The 27,359-nt window shown below is 35.9% G+C and overlaps 1 protein-coding gene across 2 annotated transcripts; it reads left to right on the top strand.

Annotated features, from left to right (window-relative positions):
• The first annotated feature begins 1,424 nt into the window (after positions 1-1,424).
• LOC123711897 (neuropeptides capa receptor) lies at positions 1,425-26,880 on the top strand. 2 transcript variants are annotated; one of them, XM_045664750.1, is made up of 8 exons: positions 1,425-1,970; positions 8,369-8,459; positions 19,098-19,297; positions 21,261-21,408; positions 24,399-24,511; positions 25,187-25,370; positions 25,858-25,970; positions 26,523-26,880. In XM_045664750.1, the coding sequence occupies exons 1-8, from the start codon at positions 1,679-1,681 to the stop codon at positions 26,696-26,698; spliced, it is 1,317 nt and encodes a 438-aa protein (XP_045520706.1). In that variant the 5' UTR covers positions 1,425-1,678; the 3' UTR covers positions 26,699-26,880. The 2 variants fall into 2 exon arrangements, with proteins under 2 accessions (XP_045520706.1, XP_045520705.1); XM_045664749.1 differs by having other exon boundaries at positions 21,261-21,420.
• Positions 26,881-27,359: the final 479 nt, after the last annotated feature.

The raw sequence follows: 27,359 nt of genomic DNA, 5'->3' as shown, positions 1-27,359 counted from the left end.
ATAAATGTGAAAGTATAGTAATAATAATTTATTTGCAAGAATATGGAAGAAAAATGATATGGCGGTGCAATCTAATGTTCGTATATTCTGCAACACATGGCGTGCAAATTTCTCTTAAAATGTATTTAAAGTTACCTTTAGGATTACATTACGAGTAAATTCTATATTTAATTCAATTTTATATAACATCATCAACTTATAATTAATTATAAGGTTTCACGCAAATAATGATTAGCAGAATAGTATATTTATTCCAAAAGTAGTACATTAAGTCCATTCTTAAAATTATAGAAGGAAGATCTCTTAATTTTTTTTGTAAATTATTATAACTATTATAAATTATTTCTCCCCGTGTGTCCCATTCCCATTGAATTATTATAATAAAAACTATTTATGTTTTCGTGAACGAATAAGGACATTTCTAAATATGTAGTTTACAATTTAGTTATACCTTATGTACAGTTTAGTTAAAAGTCATAACTTTTAAACTATGATGTTAATATGTTAATGAAATTTATTTATTTTTTATTTACAAGTAATAAAGTAGTAATAACTATAGATAATTTTGCATTTACGTTTGGATAACATTGGGTAAAAGGACCCTATAATGTTAAGCTTGCTGAAGCCTTTTCAATAGGAGTCAAAGTCTCAACAGTTGTTCTAGGCATCCGGCCAAAAACAAAATCACTGAAATCCAATTACTACCTTATATATATATGTTTTTTTTTTTGAGATCGGCTTCTATACGAACAAAAAGACTTTCTCAATGTTATTAAGAAATAGAACAACACGCTAACTTACAAATTGTACTTCTCCTTTCTTGGCGAATCCTTTAAGGTCTCTGCAGTTAGGCTATGGAATTCACTTCCCGTCCCTATTCGTTTAGCTCCTTCTCTATCTTCCTTTAAATTTCTTCTGTACAAACATTACCAGTCCACATCGTATCCCTAACTATCTTACTAACTACTAACTGACGTGACTGATCTTAAAGTGATTCATGTGTTTAGTTTGTTCTTTTTTGTTTTTGTATTAATAACTGTGTATAACATGTATTTTGGCACTACTTGCCTATCTTATGTAATTTAATACATTTTTATTAATTTTTTTCTTTACTCACAGTGGTTGCCTGGAAGAGATCGCTCGAAAGCGATAAGGCCGCCAGTTGCCCTCCTTTTGATTTAATTATGTTCAACTTTTTATTTTCTGTAGTGTAACGAAGTGTTAATAAATTAATAAATACATATACTCGTAGTATATGTCTTTGTATTACTAACAATGGAACTCCTATTAAGGTGTCTGTTCGAGTTAATTGTATTCGGTTATAGAATGAATCTATCTTATAGATGATATTAGCGGCCATACTCAACACAGCCCTTCCTCCGAACTCCGAAGCTCAGTATAGAAGAGCTACCGGCGCCGAGCTTACGTATCGAAAGCTGGCATTCGCGTTTCACTAACTTTACGTGCAATGGCCTTTTACTTATATTTATTATATATTTCATATAATATATAATTTACAATATACATATATATATTATAACAGCCAAAATTAAATTTATATGTAGTATTATTATACATATAAGTATAATCCTCTACAATCCAAAAACTATCACAGTGTCGGCACCACCAACGTATATTAGTGGATTAATTAGGATATTAATTGTGTTAAGTGGCCACAATGGAGTTTCTACGCGCGAACGAATCCGTAGAGGACTTTTACATGCGATGTACGAACCTGACCGTGTTCGACTGTAGTGAAGAAGAAATGCTATGGTGCACGATGGGGCCAAGGCGACTTCCACTGTCGAGAATAATACCGATCACAGTCTTTTTGTTGGTGATATTTCTGACTGGTGTCATAGGAAACGTGGCAGTGTGCGTGGTGATAGTACGACACCCGGCGATGCATACAGACACCAATTACTACCTCTTTAGCTTGGCCTTGAGCGATCTTCTCTTATTGCTATTTGGTGAGTCGTATTCCTATTAATGGAGATAGGTTTTTAAAATGTACATTTTTGCTTGAACGGCCATTTATATGCGTGTCTAAGTTCATCATGGCGATCGTAAGTTTAAAGGAATTTTTGATAAAGTTGCTCAAAAGTGGCGTATTGCAGGGACGTATACCGTTCGGGATGTGGGCTATTACAAACTCGTGCTTCTTCTTTACCTTTTTCGCACTCGTGCGTTCTCTTTTCCAACTGTCAAAACAATGTCTATTAAAAAGAAAAAAACAATCACGAAGTTTTTAATAAAAAAAATCATAGAAGTTTTTATGATTCATGCAAATATTTCTAAAAAGAAGCTACTAATTTGTTTCAATATCAGATTAAATGATTTGATTGAATGAGTTAGGTTAGGTTTCATTACATTACATTTCATCTCATTAAATTTCATTTTCATTTCATATCAATGATCAAAATCTACTGAAGACTTGGCTGTATGGGCATAGTTCCCTTTGCCTACGCAGAATGGGTGAAGAAAAGAAAAAAATATCTGCTTATATTCTTTTAAGGTTGGCGGCATTTTGTTATTTGCGAAACAAAAGTGTTCTTTGCGAGTTTAGTTGTTTGTTGCACAAAATGAGCAATTTCGATGATATTTTATTTGAATTAACACCACCGGAACTCAGTATAATATTGAGTATAGTATTTAGCACAAAATTCTTCGGAGAACATTTTACTGGAAAAGTCAAAAAGTCGCTTCATACGACAAATTTATTGCGTGGAGAGAAGAGAAAAAAGCAAATAGTTTTATTAAATTGCTTCATTTTTTCGCAACTGTATTAAAAATAGTTGTTCCGTACACGTGCGGAACCGTCATTGCAACTTGTTCTGACTGTCAACTGTAGAAATTTGTCGTAACTCTTAGCAATGACAGGCTTTCCGCACTCGTAATGAAATATACTATTCCGCGATAATTTTCATATTGTACACCAAAAGTACCTATAGGCCAATCTTCACGAAACTTTATCAAAGATGTCAACATACATATCAATGAAGAAGAGTTTTCTTTGAGATATCAATGTTGAGGTTTAATGGACCATTTGGTTCAGAAATTTTCAACTGTTTGTGAGTATTATACCTAGTCTAGCCATAAATACTGAAACAAAGTAAACAAAAAATTTCTATTGCAAATAACATTTTTATTACTCTTACAGTGTATTAGTTTAACAAATAAATATAAACCAATTTAAAATAGAAGCTTATTCAAAGTGGTCTCCATTGGCTCAATTGTTAGCAACAGTCCTTTAAATGTTGAGGCCAGATATCAATAGAAGCACGCACTTTTTCCATGGGAAAATTCTTCACTGCCAATCGGACGGATTGTGTTAGGGACTCAGGGCGTTAAGAGGAAGCTGTACTGTACTCTCTAAAACTGACCATAAATCATAATCCAGTGGATTAAGATCGGGACTAGATGACAGCCAGTCTTCAGCTCTGATGATGTCCGAAACGTTCGTTTCCAACCCAGAAAGCGTAGAACGAGATTTATGACCCGGCGCTGATTCTTGCTGGAAGGACCATTGTTGGTTATGGAACATGGTGTTGTTAAGGGGCTTCACTACTTTCTCAATGGTATCTTCATATGCGCCGATGTTCTGACACTTTTTTCATAAAAGTATGGCTCACACACTCCTTCGTAGCTCCCACCCCACCAAACCATCACTGAAGTCGGATAGTGCCCACGTTGCACTCTGTCGACTAATTGGAAAGCTTTCTTAGAGCTTCAAGCATAAATACGGTCATATTGTTTGTTAAAATGTTGCTCAATTGTAAAAATTGAAGCAGTAGTTATGGCCAGACTAAGTATATATTTACACACTATGCAGATATTTGATTATCTTAATCTGCCACGTCATCATTCTGATTGGCACCTCGATCTACAGATCGCAGGAGCATATTTAGAATGTATCAATGCTTTACATACAACGACCGCTATTTAGTAACCTGCCACCCTCACGTACAGTCCCACCATCGCACTGCACACCCGAATTAGGTATTACGTATTTAAGAACTGTTATTAATTCTTTCCTAACGTAAATATTTGTCATTTTTGTATATATTACATATTTCATCTTTGGCTGTATGTTTAGTATAATTGTTTTGGGTGTATATAATTGTTCTTAGCTGTAGGAATACGAAATAAAAACACGCAAGGGAAAAGACAAAATCTGAACCAAACGAGTGAAGCAAGTAGCAAATTGTATTTAGAATAGCCTATAAGCCTGCATCCATCCTCACCCCATCTAAACACAATTTTCATGCATTATATATTTTATACAAATGTTACTTAAAAGATCACTCAGTAGTCAGAGGAAATATATTACGAATTCTTATGAATATTCTTAGTCGTATTGACGTCATATCAAATAAAAAATTGTTTACAAATTCTGGTGTCGTAAACGTCATCATATTTCAATCAACTGGTCGATGCAGAAATGGGCCAGTAAACAATAGTTTATATTTATCTTGATGTATGATTTATTAAATTGCAGTTATAGACTATACATGAAAAATATGACTTTGTTATATTTATGGAGACAGATATAATACAATTGTATTGTTCCTTACTCCGTATAAGTGAAAAAAAACCTAGGTCTTTTAACCACTGAGATACGTGCATGTTTAGTGTAGTTAAATGAAAACGAGCCGCCCGCTGTGCGAGTAACCGATAAATGATGATAAACTTCGCCACTTACAGAAATATTTCATATTATGACTTTTACAGAAAGCTACAATATGATAAAAGACTGTTTCTGTACTGGAAAACATTTATTCCCTTTTAACGCTAAAATCCGAAATGTAAGATGTTGCCTAGTTGTTTGGTTCTCGGATCGTGATTTGACAATTTACCTAGAGGAGCTTAATGTACATGAAGTAGTATATTCCTTATTTGTGAATTGCCTATAAGTGTTTATTTCTTTTTTTATAATACTTTTTAATGGCAACAATAAGCTTAGGATTCACGCAATTTTAAATTTAGATTTACAGCTGCCAAATGCCGATTGTAATCGCTAACATTAAAAACAATCATAAAAAGTTTTGAAATCTTTTGAAACTGGATGCATCTACATCATGTCATTAAAATGAACGTTATATATGTTAAACATATTTTCTTGAAAATATTTTATTATCCTTTTTTTCGTCCACACGCATGTTCGCTAAATATCTCGGTCCCTATCCAGATACCACTTAACTCACTCTGAAAACCTAAACCATGCTATAGTAGGTATAGATATAGATATTTTCCAAAGTGTCCTCATACTAGAATGGTCAAATTAGTTTATAGAATCGTTTGAATAGCCGGAGCTGCAACATTCTTCTGGAAGAGCCTCCTCAACTTCAAAGCCGCATTTGGTTTATACAAAACGATCGTTGGCACTACACAACTGTACTAAAACCCTCTGGGAATTCGGAATTGTAGAGTTTAACAGAATTCTAGTTTGTGTTAATGGATCTCTTCACACTGAAAGCCTGCTGATGCATGATCATTTGTTAATCTAATAGGTGATATGCCTCCTGTGCTTTACACGCCGTCGCCTTTTTGGGTCTAAGGCAAGCATTTTTATTTCATTCTAAACTCTAACTTCAAGTTAAGTTGAATTGATACCACAATGAATACCTATTCTTTGTAACAAAATTTCTATATTTTAAATCAGTAAGTAAGTAAGTAGTAATGTTCTTTTTCTTCTCCCTTTTCTTTTCATTTCCTCCCCTCTCCCTTCCAAATTGTGCTTCTTCATATTGTTATCTTACCAAATACCAAAACGTTTTTAAAGCTTTCTCTTTGAACTTTCAAAAAAGGTTATTTGCAGCCAGGAACTGTTTGCTTACCGCTACATAAATTAGTTCGCTTACCGTTTGCAACTGCGGTCTAAACCAATCGCTATTTTTAATCAAAGATAAATCTTTCTACCAGTACATTTATACTTTTAGTATTTTATTAATTGGAGCTTATTTTAAACCTAATTGTAAAAAATATAACATCTTGAAAATCAACTTTTTAGAATAAACTTACAAATACGAGCTCCTAATATTAATGTGTAATATATATATATATATATATATATATATATATATATATATTACACATTAATATATATATATATATATATATATATATTAATTAAATGTGTAATATTTAAGAGGATGTTTATTTTGATTAGCTGAGAGAACAAATCGCCGGAACTACTTATTCGAGATGAAAATTTTTGTACACTGTGAGGTTACCCCCAAATTTACACGAAAGAGAATGAGGTGGGCAGAAAACTTCGTAGGCTACCATAGAAATATTTTTTATAGATTTTGATTATTCAATATAGTTATCTACGAGAGCAATACAACGATTATAGCGGTCATACTATTATTCGATACTACTTTTTTAGTACATTTTGTCTTTAGCAAAATAAGCTGCAGTGTCGGCGATTGCCTCTTCATTAGCGCAAAATTTCTGTCCAGAGAACGTTCTCTTGAAGTCTGAGAACAGCAAAAGTCAAAATGTTAGCTAAGAAAACTTACACTCCCATTCGAATTCATCAGAAATCAGGTTATGACGTGAGGATCAAGGTAGACCTTGTATAAAAGTAATTTAATATACAAAATTGAAATAAGACATGCATAGAAATGAAAAATATTTCTTATTAATATGAATGAGAGGAAAATTACTTTTAAACATGCTTCTGGCGTTTTAAGTTGCTCCTTAGACGTTAATAGAAGAAACATAAAGGCACTTGGAATTTTTTCAGTATTCAAGATTTTTAATTCCAAGTCGCCAAGGAACGTAAAGCTAATTTATTATTTATGCAATATAAGTAATTTTGCTTTCTAATAATAATACACTCAGCTTCCACCAAGCTTTATTGTAGTCTGAGTTACCATGCAATCACAACTTATATTTTATTTTATTTTATTAAATAGAAAAAGAATTTTGGTTTAAGATACCTCATTAAGAACATTACAACATATATATACATGAGAAAATATTCTAATACATTAAGCTAACATATAAAAAGCAATCATAATCAAATATAGTGTAAAGGACGCGAAACGTCGGCAGAAATTTAAAATTATGTAAAATAATTATAAGTTTATAATAATACATAGCTTCAATCCGGTAAAAAGTGGTTTCTTTAAATGTGTAAAAGCTATGTTAACAAAAGACAAATACGGAGTACATATTTAAAATTTTCATAGCGTACATAGTAATAATAAAAATAATTGAAAATTAATAAAAAGACAATTAAAACAATTTTCTAAAGTTTGATCCCTGTGATACCTTTAACGCTGGCAGCATTTCCTCGATGTATTGCGATACTTATACGTTAAGCGAAGAAAGCACCACCTTTGGGGTGACCGATACTATCTACCAGGCGCCAACTTACCTCTTTAATTAGCGCCTGTGCACTTGAACCCCACGGCCCAAGAGTATCTACTCCAAAGGGAACAAAATCGAAGTTGGAGGAAATGCTCTTATATTTGTTATTTTCCGCTCCTTTTTGTAAAAATATCGCACCTTAAAGAATATGATCGCTTAAAGCGTAAGTATTTTAATATCATAAATTACTAAATGTAAAAAACAGCTTACCTAAATTACTAATAATAATAATTCTATTTCTTCTCAACAAAAACAAAAAAAAACATTTGTAACTTTATTTAATAAATTTAATAACTAACATCTAACTAATTGAGAAAACAAACACATTATTTGTTTTCTCGGTAGACACGCACTTGAAAGTTCTATTGTTATGAAATAGTCACACATCACACTCAGAAATGAATATAGATTTTAAAGATGATCAATTGTATGTTAACTCTTTCTTAATATTTTATGTACTGTGGAATTAAGTGAAGAAACCAAGCGACAATGTTCTACAATACTCTGATGATATGATATAATAAAGGACTTTGGACATCTTAAAAGTCTTGTGTTAGAAATCCAAGCTACTTAATAGGGCATACACCTATAGCGTCAATATGGTCGTTGAACATAAATTTAAAGGTCTCTTTTAATAAGTTTCCTTTGTGTGGATCAGAAGGCAAAGGTACAGGCTTCACTTAAAGTTAAGTGACCCGCAACACCAGAAGGTTGCAGGGCCGTGTTCATTCTATTTCATCTGTCCGAAAGTCACAGAAATATTAAACATTCATTATACGAGTATTATAGCCAGGTTCCTTTTTAGAGACCTGGCATTCCTAAAGAGCTGGCAATTTGAAACAATGATTTAAAGCACTCGTAAAAAGCGTACCTACTCAATAAAAATTGTTCTAATAATAATTGTCTTTAAGGCGTTTCGTTAATATAAAAGAAAATTCTAAGGATATCTCCGTTTTTATATAAAGAGTAATCCACGATATTTTGTTGACAGGCCTGCCAAATGATCTTTCCGTGTACTGGCATCAGTATCCATACAGCTTGGGCGTCGTATTTTGCAAACTTCGTGCTCTGATATCTGAAGCGTGAGTATTGGACGTTTAGTGGATCTTTTTTCTATCAGATTTTGTATAGATTAAGAACTAAACAAAAAGGGTCAAATATTAAATCTTCTACCTATTTTGTCCAAAAACCAATTAAATAAGTGTAATTCTGTAATGTATGCAACATATAATACTTTCAATATCTGTATATCGTTTGAGTTTCTTAAAACTTTTTCTAATCATTTCTAAAATTGTTTAATCATATTTGAAATATTAATTGTCTTAGCTTATCCTAGATGTTAACCTTACGTTCAAGGCACACGATTTTATTGTAATCGTATCTGTATAATACGTACAATATTCTATATTACAAATCAAATTACGCGTGACGCCATTGTCTGCTATTATAACAGATTCCTCGCGAGTTTCTTTCTTTTATTAGATTTATTCAGATTTCAATAAAGTAAATTTTGTCAATTTTTTTTCAGTCCTGTAATGAGAATAATTTGATAATTGTTTATTTTATATTCAAGATAATAATGTACTTAAATACGAATGCCGGTCAGTTACAAACATGTATGCGAATAGTTTTTTTTTATTTCTTTGATAGGTATAATAAATTGAAACGGAATTCAAATTTCCATTTGAACTAATCTGCGTTTCCGGCAACGCTTGAATCTGTACCAACGAAGGTGACGTCGGTACAACGCAGCCAACTGGAAGACGTTGCATTCATGAGACTCTTAAAGGATTACATATTTTTACTTACTAATATTATTTATTACTTTTGTGATAATATATTTCAATTTACGTCAGAAAGTCAAGAGAAGCCTCTAATGATTTTCCTTTAGTAAAAACAGGCCTTCAATCTATCTGTCTGTCTTGGCCACAGATTGCATTTGTTACTTGGTGTTTTTTATTTATTTATAGACAAGTAGGTGATCGGCCTTCTGTGTCTAACACAAGGTCAAGTCGGTTTCCTCACGATGTTTGCTTTCGCCGTTGGATCAAGTGTTAATAGCACACCTTATATGTGAGACATGTTGACATGATCAAGATAAAACAAACTTTATCCCTTCTTTTGGGCCAATCTATCTTTTCGTTTGACGTGAGATTTTCAATACGGAGCGGTAGCGTCTTTAGTATTGAGTAAATATTATCCGACATAATATATTTATAAAAGAATTCATATTTAATCTTGCAATACTTTTCTATTTATTTGTGTATATGTTTATTTGAATCTAAAGTAGCTATAGCCAAAATAAATGTTTATTATGTCTCTGTGTCTCTAAAGTTTGAGTGTTTCTTCGTTGCATTGAAATCACAAAGAAGAGACAAATGGTTAATATCTTACGACATTTTTATCTTACTTCTGTAACCTTCGGCCACACTTAATTACATACATCAATAAACGAGCATCTTACTTTGTACGTAGGTACACAGTTGAATAGAAGCTATGGGTTTAATATTTTCGTGAACAATATTACATCTGCAATATACAAAATCAGCTTAGGGAAATTGATCCCTGCGAAGGCTCCTAATTGGCGCCTTTCAATCAAAGCTGTCTGATACTGGGTGCTTTGTATCGAGTGACGTATATTGTCTTTGGTATACGTATGTACGCAGATAAACGAAAATTTATTTATTTTATCATTGCTTTTGACACAAATTTGGCACACATTATTTATTCAACGCTTCGAAAATATAAATATTGCAATTTAAAAGAAATCTGAGATGAAAGTAAGAAGAAAATATATTTTTTTATGTTCCATCTTGTAAGCATTTTGATCCTGTTTCTTATGATCTCGGCTATATTTTACTATTTATATTGAGCACAAATAACTGGTGGATAACCTGGTTATTAAGGGAGAGTAATCAGCTTATTCTGAATAAAGGGATTGGGAAATTAGCTTTCGTCATGACATTGATGAGTGAATGGTGGAAGTACAATCTACGATGAGAGTCTCGACAAACAGTAGAAACGTGGAAATGGACTTAATAAAGACACAATAATCCTCGGACTTGTCGTTATGAAAAATTCAGGGACGGTACAACCTTCTTAGGTCTGGGCGTCAGATTTCTGTATCTGTTTCATGATCATTTGTCAATCTCAAAGGAAAGTAGGTGATCGGCCTCCTGTCCCTGCTAGTCGTTACGAAGCAGCACAACAAAGCAGGACACACCAATTTCCCAAAAAAATCAAATCTTTCTTTATTAAACGGACTTTTGTTGTAGTATACTTAAACTCCATCCATGCCTGTACCAAAAATAAATCACAATTTTCAGCAATAAAACGAAAGGAAACATAAACCCACGCTAATAAAACGAACAGAGTAAAAAACAAATACACGTTTTATAATTGCCACGATAATTGGTTAAGAATATATTTTGTTTTGTGAAGGCCAAATACGAGTCGTTAATTGAATTTTAACTCTTTCACGTCATTACCTATTCATTATTGGCACGTGGTCTTAGACGTCAATTTAATATTAATATACCATTGCTAATACGAAAATCAATTTAAATTTATGCCAAGCATTTTACTAAATAGCTATATTTATAAGGGCTGTTTCAATGTGAATCGTAAATTTGTGTTGATAGTCAGCGGTTAAATACGCACAAAACATTTATTTTTGACTTTTAACGGTTCGCTTAGGATGTTTACTGTTTCCTATATAAATCACAGATATAAACCAGACATGATCTTTCTATTCTTTAGGAATACGTTGGTGTATTACGTAATATGATAAGCGTGGAGTCCAGAGACCAAGACTATGGCTGAGCCTTGTCAAAGCTTAATATTGGCTTCAAGAAAGATAGTTTTCATGTAAAATGTTGAGGGGATTAAATAAATGAACAGACGGAGGATCATGGCATAATCAAATTCACGTCAATGATTTTTGTGTAACAAATATTGTATTAAAAGGGGCAAATTTTGTTTATTTGGTGTTAATTGACTCCTATCAACCAGATGAACTTATCATTTATAGGTACTTAGTTTCAATTTTCTTTTACTTATTATAAGTTTTTAACTAAATATTTCAATTAATAATCATAAAAATTGGTTTATGTTAAATTCTGGGATAAGAAGACCCAACCCAAATTTATATAATTTTTTTTAAATTATAAACCTATAATATAAAATTTCTAACGTCGTGACACAATGTACTATTTCCGAGAGAACCCCGCTTTTATTTAGCCGGATCAACCTCAATGGCCCTTGATCCGTTACCAAACATATATACTTGCAAACACATACCTACGTTAGGTGCTCATATTATATTTCAATCAAATGTTTTAATGACCTAAGATACATAGTCAGTGCTAGCTCATACCTAAATATTGTTACTCAATATTAGTTTATTGTATTTGTTGTCTTCATTTAGAGTTCACCCACTGTCGTGTTTTATGTTTGAGTACATAAGCCCATATTGTTTTAGTTACGCATTACAGCTTAATTGTTCAATCTTAAATACAATTCATAACCTGCAGTTTTTGCAGCATTATGTGGAACCACCTACCCACTGAAGTATTTCTAAATCAATTCGACTTAGGGTCCCCAAATAAAAATAATTTCTCTCCACGCGAATTGTTAAAGATATCCTTTCGAGCCACTCTCGATACAGATTTCCATATAAATTAAGGTTTCCGGCGAAGCTTTAAAAGTGTGCGCTGGAAAAGAAAGGTATGAAAAACAGCATAAAAAAGATAAGCCGACATTGTTAAAATAGGTTGAATGGCATTTTGAAGTATACTATATACTAATGTCGTAATGAATAATATTACCAGGTAGTAGATGCGGTATAAAAAAATGATATATCGATTGCAATCACATTTCACGTGTTTCAAAACGTAAACGAAATCGACACAATTCCCGATTTTTTATGTTAAACCGTTTGGAACAACGCGTCGGGCGCACGTCGCAAAGAAATGAAACAGTTTGATTGTTATGAAAACATGGGAAATTTGCTTTTAAATCGAGACTATCAAACAAAGTTTAACCGATGTTGCAAATATTTCTCTTTCCCTGTGCACAACCATTGTTGATACGGCGAAGGAAAATGTGAAAGACGAGGAAGTCTTCGACTGATAAATCTAAGACGTATGCCTGAGCACAGAAATCTAAGCGTCTCTGAATGGTTTGTCAAATTGATATTCTTATTATTAGCTAGACTTCTTAAACTAATTTATTATTAATCAAAGACTTACACATAAAAATTTCGATATAAATATTGAAGCCTATATTCTAGGACGTCGATATGTTTTCGCGTTTTACACACGCATAACGCCATCTGTTGTTTAAATGTAACGATGAATTTAAACAGGACTAGTATGTGAATAGCCATAGTTCCAATTAAAGTAGTTGAGTTTAGTCAGTTTCTAGAGCAACTACTAACGGAGTACTACAGCAAACTTTGTATCTTAAGCTAAAACATTTCGAAGCAATGCATGACGTGCATGACTTACATGACGTGCAAATAAACTGTTTAATACCACCGTAGCTGGATATAATTAAAAATCAAACCTAGGAGTTAGTTAACAAATTGACATAATATTATAACAATATATTCCAGTAAATTGCGCAAAAATACAATAAAATATTGTATGTACACTAAACTTGTGAAAAGATAATTAGTCCACCAAAATACTTATGCCATTATAAAGAAGGTTTAGAAATATTCATATCATCTCACCCCACTTGTGCCGTAAAATGTGATTTTAGTACATAATATTCAATACTTATGTCAACCTGCGTGGGTGACTCATAAGTATTGACTCAATGAGGGATTTAAATGATAAGCATTTATTAAAAATGAACAGTAAGGACGATAAATGTAGGCTTAGACATTTAGCCTAAATTGATTTGTAAATTGTGTTATTTTACAATGTCTAGTACCAGGCTTCAGGTTAAAAACGCTTAATATATAAACGTTAATATAATAATGGATAAACCACTTATTCAAAATTCTAATTCGGTAACATGTTATTTGACATTATTCTGGGAAATAATAGTGTACCACTACTCAACAATTCCGTATATTACGTACTTAATGTATTATAAGTAGCAAATTTAATTGCTCAGCTTTAGAATAATAAGCTTCTGTGTTGATAATAAGAATATATTATAACGCAATAAAACCAAAAAATAAAAAGTCTGATGGGCGTATTTAAAAAAAATCGTAACCATGGTAACAAAAACTGGCTTTTATAGGTAAGGTTGAGATCATCTTGAGATTTTTTTCTATAAACAGGTGTCTCAATTAATTCAGCGTATTACCCAGATGTTAACCCTTTCCAATTAAATTAAACAGGGTTATAAGTTTGCAAAAATCATTCCATTATCTCATTATACTTTAAAAGTAAAACCTTTCAAATAAAAAAAAACACCCCGAACCTTGGACACACAAAGACATTTTTTTTTTTCAATTTATGTACTTTAGGGAATTAAGTATGGTATGTATGTATGTATGTGTGGACTCTGTTTCCGCACTTAAACGCTCAATAGGTCCATTGTGCGTAAAGTCCTGGCTAACTAAGCCAGCCTAACTCCTTCCAGAAGCACAGAAGTCTCCTGGGCACATCGCAGGCTTCACGGAGCGACCTCACTGTTCCGAGGATTTCTACACGTTGCTTAGTCACAGCCTCGCATTCCAGGACTACGTGGGTGACTGATTCCTCTTCGCTGAAACAGCCTCTACACAGGGGGCTGTCTGTCGCGCCTAGGACATAAAGATGTTTATTAAGGAGACAATGGCCCGTAATTGTCCCTATCATTGTTTTCAGATTTATTGTAATTCAAGTTTAGAAGTTGTTTGGTAAGCTGTCGGTTGACTGCTGGCAGAGCCATTTTGGACTGTCTGCAGCCCGCACCTTGTGACCAACGTTGATGTTGGAGCTCTGTGGATCTCTGGCATACCCAGGCTCGCACCTGCGAGAAGGATAAGGGAAGGAGCGGATACGGACCTGCAGGCCTCATCTCCGAACCTCTTCTCGCAAGCTTATCGGCAGCATCGTTGCCAAGTGATCCACTATGTCCCCTGATCCACTGCAGGGTAACTCTGTTTGTCAGGGTTATTGCCTCCAGTGCATCGTGACACTCCAGTATCAGTCTACTGTTGGTCTTTTTGCTTACCAACGCCATCAGCACAGACGCACTGTCGGATACGAACTTAATACAAAAGTTATTAATTCCTAACCGCTGCGCGGCTCTGGCTGCTTCAGTTATAGCGACACATTCGCACTGAAAGATCGAGCTGTATGTGCCCAAGGGCAGGTGTATGTTGTTGTTGAGATCAAGAGAGAATATGCCAGCTCCAGAGCCACAGCCTGTTTTTGAGCCATCGGTGTATATACGCAGCTCATTCAGGGGTGATCTATCACATTCCTCTTCTCTCATTTGCACATGGTATCTTCTGTTAAGTATGTTCTGATTTGCGATCCTATCACATGGAGCGGCTAATAGAGGTTGGTACTCTATCACCCTGTTAAGAATCGCTGTGTGTGTGCTGTAGTGATTTTTGCCCCATAGATCTAGCACCTTCAGCCTGATGGCAGCCAGTGCCGCCTCCTGCTGTATGTGCAGGTCCAGAGGCAAAACTTGTAGGGCTATCTCCAAAGGTACAGTAGGCGTTGTTTTCATGCAGCCGCTTGCAGCGGACAACGCAAGCCTTTGGAAGCGTCCAAGTTTGATTACTGCCGTTTGGAGCTCTGTTCTCGGCCACCAAACCAGGGCTCCGTAAGCTAGCATTGGCCTGATTACGGCAGTGTATAGCCATAAGGTAATCTTAGGCGATAGACCCCATTTCACGCCAAGCATCTTTTTGCATTGGTAAAGCGCAATCGTTACCTTGCTTAGCTTGTATTCCAGGTGTTTATTCCAGAGCAGTTTACTGTCTAGAATCACACCTAAGTACTTCGTGTTTTCCTTTAGTTTTAATTCTGTGTCGAAGAGTTTTGGTAGTCTATGCGGTCCAAGGACTCTTCGGTTAGTAAAAAGGATCAGTTCTGTTTTTGATGGGTTGACAGATAGCTCATGTTGACTGCACTATCTCTCAATCAATCTGAAAACCTTCCTCATGAGGTCACATAAGGTACTTTCAAAGTTCCCCGATACGAGGATTGCTATGTCATCCGCATACCCCACAGTGTAGAGATTAATAGCGTTGAGTTTTATGATGAGCTCATTTACCACTAGATTCCACAGGAGCGGCGAGAGGACACCACCCTGTGGGCAACCTCTACTGACAATACCGCGTGTGGTGGTATTCACGGTAAATTGTATAGCTCGCTGTCTTAACATGTTGTTGATCCATTCTGTAAGGGTCGATGGTACTCCACATGTCTCGAGTGCTCTGGTAATGCTTGTGAAATTGGTTTTGTCAAAAGCACCCTCAATGTCAATAAATGCGCCTAGGGTTGACTGCTTTAGTTTCAGGGAGTTGCCAATGCGAGATACAACGCTGTGTAGTGATGATTCAGTTGATTTGCCGGAACTGTAGGCATGTTGATTTGGATGAAGGAATTCTGATAAGGTTACCCGACTGCGTATCTCCAGGTCCCCCAACCTCTCCAGCGTTTTAAGAAGGAATGAGGTGAGACTAATGGGTCTGAAGGATTTTGGCCGGGTATAGTCGTCTCTTCCTGGTTTCGGGATAAATATTATTTTTACTCCATTTCAGAGGTATATAGCGATGTGCTATGCAGGCTCGGAAGACTGAGACAAGATAGTCTACTATTAAGTTCCCACTCCATCTCAGTAGACCAGGGAAAATGCCGTCCAAGCCGGCCGCTTTAAATGGTAGGAACGAATTGATTGCCCATGCTACCTTTTCATTCGTGATTATTCTGTCTGCTACTTGCCAGTCCGAGCTGACCGTGGCTCTTTCCGAGTAAGGTTGCCATGACTGCTCATTAGCAATTATATAGCCTGGAAAGTGGGTTGCCAGAAGTAGTTCACTAGTTTCTTCATCTGTTTTTGTAAATGTGTTGTCAGGTTTTTTAAGGGATCCGATCGAGTGGTTTGTCACTTTAGACAGACATGATTTCACTCTGTTAGCCTGGTTGTTATTTTCGATACTAGTGCAGAAGTGTCTCCAGCACTCCTGCTTCCTAATACGCAGTAGTTTTTTGAATCGCCTTCTCGCGATTGTATATTTGTCCCAGTCGGTTGGCAGCCGTGTGTTCCCTGCTCTGTTGAACAGCCTCCTGACTTTCCGACGGTGTCTCTCCAATTCGGGGCACCACCAGTTCTGTTTGCCACCCTGTCTTGGTATGGTAAGCGACACGGCACACGGACACGACTGCTCATAGCTTGTCACGAGTAGGGACGTAAGTTTGTTAACATGTGTGTCTATGTCGTGTACATCTATGATTGTTGGTATTGTTAGTTTGGCTACTTCTGAGCTGAACAGTCTGGAAAATTTTACTGAGTCAGTTCTCCGAGGTATTCTTCTTGGTTGTGGTTTTGGTAGATCCCCTTTGATTGCGAAGCGGATTCACCTATGATCTGAGCAGGATAACTCGTTGGACACGTGCCAGTCATGTATGTGATCTGACATACCTGCTGATACCATTGTTAGATCTATTATGGTTTGTGCGCGCGCGTTAACAAATGTTGGTTCTGAACCGCTGTTGGCTAGGATAAGGTTATTGCTGAGTATAAAATTAAGCATTTCCTCACCTCGTGCGTTGGTTTTGGCATTACCCCATAGCAAGTGATGTGCATTGGTGTCTGCCGCGATGATGAGCTCCAGTTTTTCCCTCTCACAGTATTCGGCCAGGAGGCTTAGTTCCGGAGGGGGCACGTCCTCGTCGCCCGGTAAGTAGGCCGACGCCAGGACGATGTCTGGATACTCGTTCCTGGGTAACCTAACAGCTGTAAGGTGTTACCCAGTCCACATATCTTGCCATTCCTGATCCACGGCTCTTGGATCACAGCAATGGTCTTGGGGTTGGTCTCCAGCAGTCTGTGCAGGGAAGCCGACGCTGTTTGGCTGTGCTGGAGGTTTGCTTGGACAAAGTCAGTCCGGCGTAGAGGAGGAGCGCAGACAGCTGTCGCTGAGTTCACTCCCCCCTGTCTCCTAAAATAACTCGTCATCCGAGGTTAGTTGTGCCGTCTCCATGGGGGTCTCGACTGCTCGGTTGTCCGCGGTCTTCCCCGTCTCAGACGTGGGAGGTACCGGCCCCGATGTCGCCGTCCCCGATGTACAGGCTGTTGTTTGAGGTTGGGCGGGAGCTACCACTGAGGACTCCTCTTTTTTCTAGAAGTCGGATATATATGTTCCCCAGTAGGCAGTATATGCGCCTTTCCTGGGCTTTTATCGTTATTATCTCAGACTCCGGCACACGAAAGAAGAGGGACACGCCAGTTGGGTCCTGTGTTCTGCGTGCATGTGTCAGGGTCCACGATCTTACGTTAAGGTGGCGGTTCTGCCTCGTGATCAGTCTCATCAGATTCTCCGTAGTGCCAGTGTACTCTGGTACGTGTAGGAGACAGGGAACCTTTTTCGGGATGGCCGATTGAGGCCGAACCACCAGCTTGGTGTCTGGTATGGGGTTAGTGATGACATCACAGACTCCGGTCAGCCAGCTCAGTGAGAAAGTGTCCTCGCACCAAATTTTGAGGACACCATCTGAGTGATGCGCTTTACCCCGAAACCTGATGTCATTGGGTTCTTTTGTTAGGGAAGCTTCAAAGTCCGCCATGAGCTCATTGTGAAGCTTACCCTGTATTTGTAGGCGGATATTTTCCGCCTGTTCGTGCGTCATGTCTAGGAAGGGCTCAGCCATCACAGCAACACAGAATTCGTTATTCCTGTACGATGCTGCGGCCTCCGCATAACTGGCCGAGGTCCCTCCCACCGTTCGGGGTCTATTAGGTTTAATCCTTTTTCGTTGCCCCGTTGGTGTCACGGAATCCTCTGGCCGTTCGCGCTTTTGGCCCTTCGTTTCGAGCTACTCCTTCGGTATAGAGCCAGGGCGTGGGCAGACAAACGCGTCCGCACGCTGCGAGGAAGTACGGAGCTGTTCGCATCACGAGACGATGACGCAAACTCACCCCGAGTCCCGCGCTGCGCCGACGCCCCCCCCCCCACCCCGACTCTCGCTTGGTAGCCCTCTTACGGGATACCGCAGCCGGTTGACCAAGGGTAGCTAACCCATGGCCTCCCGTGTGAGGAGAAATCCGGACCAAAGAGGTGTGTTGTGTGCAGCGCACAACTGTTAACCGGCGCACTGCTACACTCAACCACCAGGACTCCTTCATCCCCCCGTACGGGTCCCCGCGCACGGCACAAACACGCGGGAGGTCATTTACTGTCCACCGTCCTGTTATTTTGGACGATGAACTTGCAGGGACATGACCTCTCCATCCCTGCAATTAAGTATGGTACGGTACTCATTAAAATTGTTTTAGCGATATAAATTAATTTTGTAAAGTATGTGAAATAAAGTGTGAATACTTCGAATGCAAGTTATAATATTATACCATGAAACGAGATATCATTTTATAAAATTATATATATATATTTAAGAGATAAAATGAATTTTATGGTTTCAACAGTTTTCTTCAGAAAAAAACTGTTAAACATTATAAACATTATAAAAAATACTGAAAATATAACTAAATATATTTATCCATAGGCTGATCGGTCGATTTAATGAGCGAAGTCCTTTGTGTAGGGCCTCCTACGTCTCCGTCCTAACGATTGTCGCCTTCACCTTAGAGCGCTATTTGGCAATTTGTCATCCGCTGCATATCTACGCCGTAGCAGGACTGCGACGGGCCTTAAGGATTGTGCTAGCTTTGTGGGCTCTGTCTCTGCTGGCCGCCGCACCTTTTGCACACTACACCACTGTCAACTACCACGAGTATCCACCAGGTAAGTTAGAACTATGTAAAGTTGGTGTTAGCTGTATAAAGATCCCTCCGTCAAACATAATCCTGCCCTCTGATTTACCTTGACCTTTTTCCAGCAATAGTGGTCAACGAGAGATAATTACAACATGTTGACGTTTAATTTATATAGTTTTTCGAGTCCATTTAAATGTTGGCAGATGTGAAAAAAAACCTTCACATCAGTGAAAATTCCCGTTCTAGCGTTTTAATTAAATAATATATTTTACCACTACGAGTAAATTCAAATACCTATTTTCGCTGAATGTGTTTTGATCAACAAACGTGGAATAATGAATGCTGACTGATTAACACAAAATCCTAATGAAATAATTCGTTTAACCTACTGAAAGGATTGAATTAATTTAACTCTTGACACAACGCCGCCACGCACACAACGCTCAACTTAATAATATTTTACACTAATTTGCTTTTACTCAATATTCACTAATGTCATGCCTAATAACTGTCTTTCTAACAGTGTGATGAATTTTTACCCTATATACAATATCCTTAGTCGATAATGAATCATTTTAACGTTCAATCGAGTGAGACTTATTTAGGAGACTGTATATAATACAAAATGTATGCAAGTAGGGCATGTCATTAGTGAATATTCAGTATAGCGAAACGTTAACTTAAAGTAGATTAGATTTTAAAATACTAAATGATAATAGAAATGATAAAAGAAATTGAATGCTATGTACCTTACCTAACTTAAATTTTTCGCAATCCAACATATTGGAAGTTTTTCTATAAATGCAACATATGATATACTTATAATACATTTACACCAAGTAAAATTTGTTATCACAAGTCACTAATACCAACCTATAAAAATGTTGAAGGCTGATAGTTTAGCATCTATAAATAAATGAGAAAATCAAAGTTATCATTAGGATTTACACGTAGAAAAGGAACTAAACATACCAATAGGGGGATGCCTTATCCAAAAATTTCATCCAACGTTAATGCATTTTATTCATACACCATAAAATGTGAATAAATATCATAAAACTTCGGTATAATTAGTGACGTGAGTTTATTGAGATTACGTATTGTTTTCGAGACGATATGAACCCGATAAAATTATTCAACTATCTCTGTCTCTGTCTGTATAAAAGTAGAATTGTCTGAACATACTAACCTATGGGCTGGACAGGTGGGTAAAATATATAGGACTACCAATGTACCATTGGAACCTGCGTTACGGTACAGGATTGCCTCACGTTAGTTTGATGGCACTTACGGCCTAGGGACAAAGAATCTCACTCGCTAAGTAGTAAGTGGATTGAGATTCCTCTTGAAGTTACGAATTATTATACTGAAATACATCAGTATTGTGGTAGATTTATTTCAGAACAACCGTAGTGCTGGGAATTGATTGATGCTCTGGTATCGTATAGGCTAAAAATAGATATCATAATAAGGCTGGTTTGACCGTAAAAAGATGATTACGGTTCGCGCCTTGTTTAATCTATAAAGAATCCGTTGTAAATTGGAATCCGCTGGAATTGGAGCCAACCTTTATCCAGTTATACATGAAGTTTTTCTAGATGGTATATCTGTATGAGTACGAAACTGTTTTGTCAATATCAATTCGATTCAGGAAGTATTAGCTAGCGTACGTTGATGATTGCTCGGCTATATATGATGTAAAGCCGTAAAAAAATATCAATCATAACAAAATGCATTTCCTCTCAATGGAAAAGCTATTTAACAATCGATAACTTTCGTAAGAATTTCTGGAAAAATAATCCCAAGGATCGACCCTTTGAATCCATTAGGAATAATTAATACACACCGTATTGATTATTTCTACATGAAGTAATTTTCGTTGTACACGTTAATAGAGAAACGATTACATTTTCTAATATGGCCAAAGGCCACTGTTACGTCTACTTCATGTAATGTGGCAAATATAATGACTTTTAATATTTTCTTTATAGCATCTGGCAATGCATCTTCGGAGTCTGCGTTCTGCGCCATGCTGGAGCTGCCTTCATGGTACATTTGCGAGCTGAGTAGCTTCTTCTTTTTTATTCTGCCCGGCCTCGTCATCCTCTGTCTGTACGTGAGAATGGGTTTGCGCATTAGGTATGTCATGGGGTATGTATTCCATGCCTACATCTTACTTTATTAAATTATTTGTAAATTTAATATATCGTGATATATTTAGACAAGAAAATTGCCACAGACTATTTTAATGTTGTGTTTTTTTGTGAAAAATTGTAAAGTGTAGTAGTATCGTAGTACCTAAAGTGAATAAAATGTTAACGACTCTTAAAAGGTCAGTATTAGTTCAACTTAAATTATAGGTTGTTTCTAATATATATTAAGAAAAGAAAGACCTTTGCTTGGTCCTCTGGGGCTTAGAGGAGGTAATTTCCTTGGGGTAGATTTTTGTTCAGCTAGGGCCGAGCATTAAGTAAATACTAATAATATATATGTCGGAGAAATACCTTCCCCAGTGACGTCATCAACAGTGGTCGCAGATTTGGTGGGCGTCATGAGGGTAAAGCGCGAGCACAAAACACGACGATTGTAGTTTTCACAATATTTTATTATACTGATGATACACTGATATTTTATGGTAGTTATTTAATAATAAATTATAAGTTTTAAGACCGAGCAGTGAGTTCAATGCACCAATCTAGCGACAAAAACTCAGGGATCCAACTCGATCCGTCTCCACTTCAAAAAGGCCCCGTAACAACCAACGGACTGGCTTATATATAGATGGCGCTTCGACCCCACTCGAGCAAAGTGCTCTGCTCTCATTGGTCGTTTGTTTAATAACGATTACAATCTTATAAATTAGAAAAACGTAACTAATTTTAACTAAAATCACTAATTTGTTAACAGAAATATGTTTTAGGTTTTATAATATCGTAAAATCGCGTATTAAGTTAAATTAAGATTAATGCAATCTGTTTAAATGATAAAGAGAATTTAATGTGTTATTGTACAATCAACAAGCAACTCGTTGAATGGCTTCCTCCGACATATATATATTTACTGTTATTTATGAAAGGACGCGTGTTTATGATAATTATATAATCTAAATAACATTACATAAAATTTGTAGATTACGTAACATGCTACGAGATCTGACTATAGCGGAGCCATGTGCTACAGAACTCCAGTACTGTCTACGCCTAATCGACAAGCACGTTCATATCCAGCCATATTCCTTTTTCAATATAATTTTAGGTTAAATTCTCAATATTTTCAATGAGCCGTTACATTAAAAGGCGTCCATGCGTCAACGTCACGTATAATGGAAATCTATTTTGTCGCGGATCACTTGTATCGTTTCATTAGTATCTAATGGGCAAGAGGTGTTTTCTTGAAGTTGGGTATAATGAAAGCAACAGACTTGATTGTGGAAATAAGAAAACATAGTTTTTGACATTTTACACCCAATGACAATGAAATTCTTGATGAAATAATTCTAAATGAAAGTCTTTGTACCATAATATAAGAATACTTAAAGAAAAAGTCCTTCCTCGTAACTCCTCCACAAAAAATAAATAAGATATTGTGATTACAAACAATCAAATATAATTAGTTGTAATGCGTGTATTTAAACAACAAAGGAATGTTAATTTAATAAAAGTAAAAGGAGTCTGCAGCTTGGGGCATCTAAGGAGTAATTACAACGTTGTTTTAAGTTTTACATTAAATATGTGTCCTTAAAATACGTACATATTTCTTGAGAATAAATATCAAATTCGTTCGGGCCTCGCAGCAGATTGCACGTTCTATTCATTATGTTTAGGAAAACCCTATGTTAGTGGAGATACAAAAGGTGTTCGCTTTTTGCAACATTCAAACATCTAGGAACAGAAATGTTCGATCGAAACAATTGTTACACGTATTATAAAGACACATAGCCTCCAGCAGATTCCTACGACCGTGAAGTGGCTTAAAGTTGTAGTGCAGTAGAAATATTTTAAGCAAAGTTATTAAATACGAGTTCCAAATGCCTTTGCACGCCCTCCTATGCCTCCGCCGTATTTCTGTGGACGTCATAGCCATTATTATTATTGAAACTTGAAGACAATGAATTCCAACGACTGCTGTTCGACTTTGTAGTCGTTATAGGCTCGGTCGCGGAACGTTCTATCGTAACTATCTAATATTGGACACAAAAAAATTTAGCTTAACTCAATATCGTAACTATAATAAAGATCTAATAATGTAATGCTCTCCAATTTCTCGAGAAACTGCTAGTAATTAATACATTTCTAATATTTATAATTAATGATAATAACGGTTAGCTAGTCTAAGGGGTTAATATCAAAGAGAAAATGTATTAATTACGTAAAAGGTAACATCAAAAAATCAAAGCTTATAAAGATCTTAATTAATTTGGAGCTTTGATCCTATAAACATTTGATGGATCACGTTACGAGTCAGATGTACGTGACTAGGATGCAGAGCCTTTTGCTGCGAATACACTTTCTTTTTTTTCGAGTTTTATATGTATTATTGAGTAATTAGCAAGTATAATACATAAGTTTCATATCATGTATTAAATTGAATATTATTTCTAAAATAAGTCTAAAGTAATTCCGAATTGTAATTATTTTAATTAGTAAGGTTGACGACTGTAACCGGATATTACGATCTTCACCTGATATTGCAAATGCAATTGCTAATACATATTATATGTATCCTATTGTCCTTGTAAGGGTAATTTTCTTTTAATTTAAACTACTTATTATTATACATATTAAACTGTTTTGGTTTGCATTACTGGTCGATCCGCTAATTAGCCATGGATAGAAAAGTTACGAATGATATCTCGCGAACAATCACCGACTAAGTCTGAATATATGGCTTTTAACGAATTTAGCAAATGTCAGCTATTTTTAAAGTGCCTGAATCATTTTGAGAGATTCAAATTTAATTTTTAGTCAACATAATTTGTTTAAATTGACGAACACGGTCTGCTGGCTAAGGTGGTCTGAGAGACGTTTACTGTTATTTGATAGGAGGAAACATGCCATGGCCCTGTGCTAGTATTCATAGTATGTTGTATATATATTGATAGTATATAACTACTGTCAGTGACTTTGCAGGACCACACACACCCACAACCCTGGCAGCCCGGGTACTTTAAATGGAGTAAATGGAAGCGTTCACGGCGAAGCGAGGCAGGCGCAGTCTAGGAAGAACATAATACGAATGCTTGGTAATTACATAACGACGCAAAAAAAATATTATTTTCATATTATTAATTAAACATTTAAATGGAAATTTACCAAAACAATTAACCGATTAATCAATTTTATGATTCTATAATCTAAATTATACTTATTTTTTGCTGTAAAATACATCATATTCTCCGAAAAATAAAGGTGTTGCAATGTTTAATCAATAAAATGAATATTAAATAATAAATAATAAATTACTTGATAACATTCCACTTTGATTTACAAATAACTACGAAATCTCATTTTATGAAGGACCTCTATTTTTATCGGAAAAATATAAAATAAAGCTATGGCTTGAAGATGATCTTAGATAAAGGCCATATTATATACGTTAGAACAAATAAAACCGTAGCGTATACTACGTGATATTTTTTAGTATATTTTGTCTTTCTTCAAGAGTTAAGGGCAAAAAAAGAGTTTTAAACTTACCTACAATCGGAAGCTAAAAACACGTTGTGGTTTGCCCAGACATTCGTAACAGCCTTCCTTCGTTCATTGCACATTGATTTCGTCTGTCCAATAAATTCTAATTTAAATTTCAATTACCATTGATTATATAATGGACTACTCTGAGTAAGGCAGTATGACAAAAGCATTTCTAGGTCTATATTCTATCATAAAAAGAAATATAAAAAAGCTGTTCATTATTTTAGCGGCCGTAGTGATAGCATTCTTCGTGTGCTGGGCCCCATTCCACTTCCAGCGTCTGTTCTTTATCTACGGCAGCAGCGCGGCGCACTACCACACCGTTAACGAGTATCTATTTCTGGCAGCTGGAGTATTCTACTACATATCTGCTACTGTCAACCCTATTCTCTACAATATTATGAGTCACAGGTATATTTGGAATGATGGGAAGAATACGCTTTCCAAACGTAATATTATCAAATTACCTATTTTGTGATGCAATTAAAATAAATAAATAAATCAGTGGCACTAGAACCTTTTTAGATCTGACCATCAGATATCTGAATCAGTTTCATCGTTTGTCAAACTTATGGGCAAGTAGGCGATCAGAGTCGCCAGCGTTGTTGGGTCTGAGGTTCCCTTACGATGTCAAGAATCTTAGTCAAAGCACTAAGCGCAGGATCCAAAATTAAAGTAGCCATGATGATCGCCAACCTTCGAAAGGAGTAGTACTATAAAAAGAAGATCCTTCTCCTTAGGGTTTCTTGAAATTAAAAGATTTCGCCGTCCACACATTTGGTTTACGCTATATCGTTCGTAAAGCCGACGCAATATTTTCATTCACGTCGAGGAAGCAATAGGTCCTTAAATCCTCTTTAATAACCGACTCAGATTTCAACTGTGTGTCTGTGTTCAGATATCGGATTGCGTTTAAGGAGACTCTCTGCTGTCGCAAGGTTCGACGCAAGAAGAGCCGTTATAGAGACACCTCCAGTGTCCGTGAGACAGTGGTTAATCACACTTCGGAAGGTACAATATTTTTCATTATATGAGTTAACCTTTTTTACTAAGAAATCGATTTTAATTTAATTTTAGATTGTTTATGATCTCAATTTTAGGTAATGTTAAAATGAGGAAAATAAAGAACTTATGCTAATAATAAATATGTTAGATAAAAGACATACACGTGCGAAAATGACAAGATCAATCGAGTAGCAATACCACGGCACACCACGCCCGAGGAGATATTTTCTATCGAAGAAGTCGCATGGGCCGCCAAGCGTCCGCAAAAAGCCTTTTCAATGCTATTCTAATTTTATATTTAAATACTCAAATCGTAGCCCACTCGAAATCCTCCATGATAAATAGACCGATCTTGAACTCTGCTGAAGTTCGTATTATATAAATAAAAATCTTTATTATTTTATAACCTACATCCACGGTATGGAATAGATACACAAACCTTGAGGGCACTGAGATAGTAAATAGATAATCTCGGTTATTAGCATTGCTTTCGTTGTTAGTGCCGTACGTTACTTGTTCCTATTTGTCCAATATTTTTATTGATAAACTAACCTCTAGGTACCCAACTAGTTCGCGTGCGATCCCAAAGTCACGAGAGGCGTTCTCGTACGGAGCGCCCGCGTCGCAATAGTTACTACGGAGCGGAGCCCTGCACACACGACCGCTGCAAGGACCGAAGATCCAACGGTGTCTGGAAGGCTCACGAGCACAGGGAGTACCGATTTGCTGATTAATTCATCTATAACGTCGATGTCGAGACGATTACATTGTAATTGTTTGTGTCTTTTATATTATTATATATACTATTTGTCTCAGAGATATTGTATTTATGTAAAAACAACTGTATAGCACATATTAGCGGAAATATTCACCTTTGTCTGAAAGATTATTAAAATTAATTAGATATATTTGACATGAATTGAACTAGTCATAGTTATATTAATAGTTATCTCAATGTCTTAAAGCTAAATATTTCTTTTTACTATATTTTAACTAAAATAAGGAATCTATTGGATCTATATTTTGATAAAAAGTCACTAATTTAGTTATTTTGTTTTCTACTTAAAGTATTTACTAGGTAGGAGCATTTATTTATCTTGTATAAACTCTATGAAAAATTAGTAGAATTTTTTTAAAGCTATTCTTTAAGAATGACCAAAATTGAGATTGTATTACGTATTGATATGTTTTAATAATGTCTACATAATAAATGTCTTTTATCAGTTGTTGAATGTCATTTTTATGTTATACCACACCAATCAATAAAAAATAAAACACAATAAACTTATAAATACATCGGAACTCAGTTTTCAAGACAGTATTTTTTGCGTAACAGGAGGCAAACGGGCAGGAGGCTCATCCGATGTTAAGTGACACCGCCGCCCTTGGACACTC

The sequence above is a fragment of the Pieris brassicae genome, chromosome 7 (assembly GCF_905147105.1).
Source record: "Pieris brassicae chromosome 7, ilPieBrab1.1, whole genome shotgun sequence".
Lineage (NCBI taxonomy): Eukaryota > Metazoa > Arthropoda > Insecta > Lepidoptera > Pieridae > Pieris > Pieris brassicae.
Note: the sequence above shows the minus strand (reverse complement) of the source record. Positions and strands in the feature narration are given on the sequence as shown.

Bases quoted from the DNA above. Each gene is read 5' to 3' on its own strand.
- LOC123711897 (XM_045664749.1), top strand. From the start codon at position 1,679: ATGGAGTTTCTACGCGCGAACGAATCCGTAGAGGACTTTTACATGCGA. The intron at 19,298-21,260 runs GTAAGTTAGAAC...TTTTCTTTATAG, and splicing joins CTACCACGAGTATCCACCAG to CATCTGGCAATGCATCTTCG. The intron at 21,421-24,398 runs GTATGTATTCCA...GTGACTTTGCAG, and splicing joins CGCATTAGGTATGTCATGGG to GACCACACACACCCACAACC.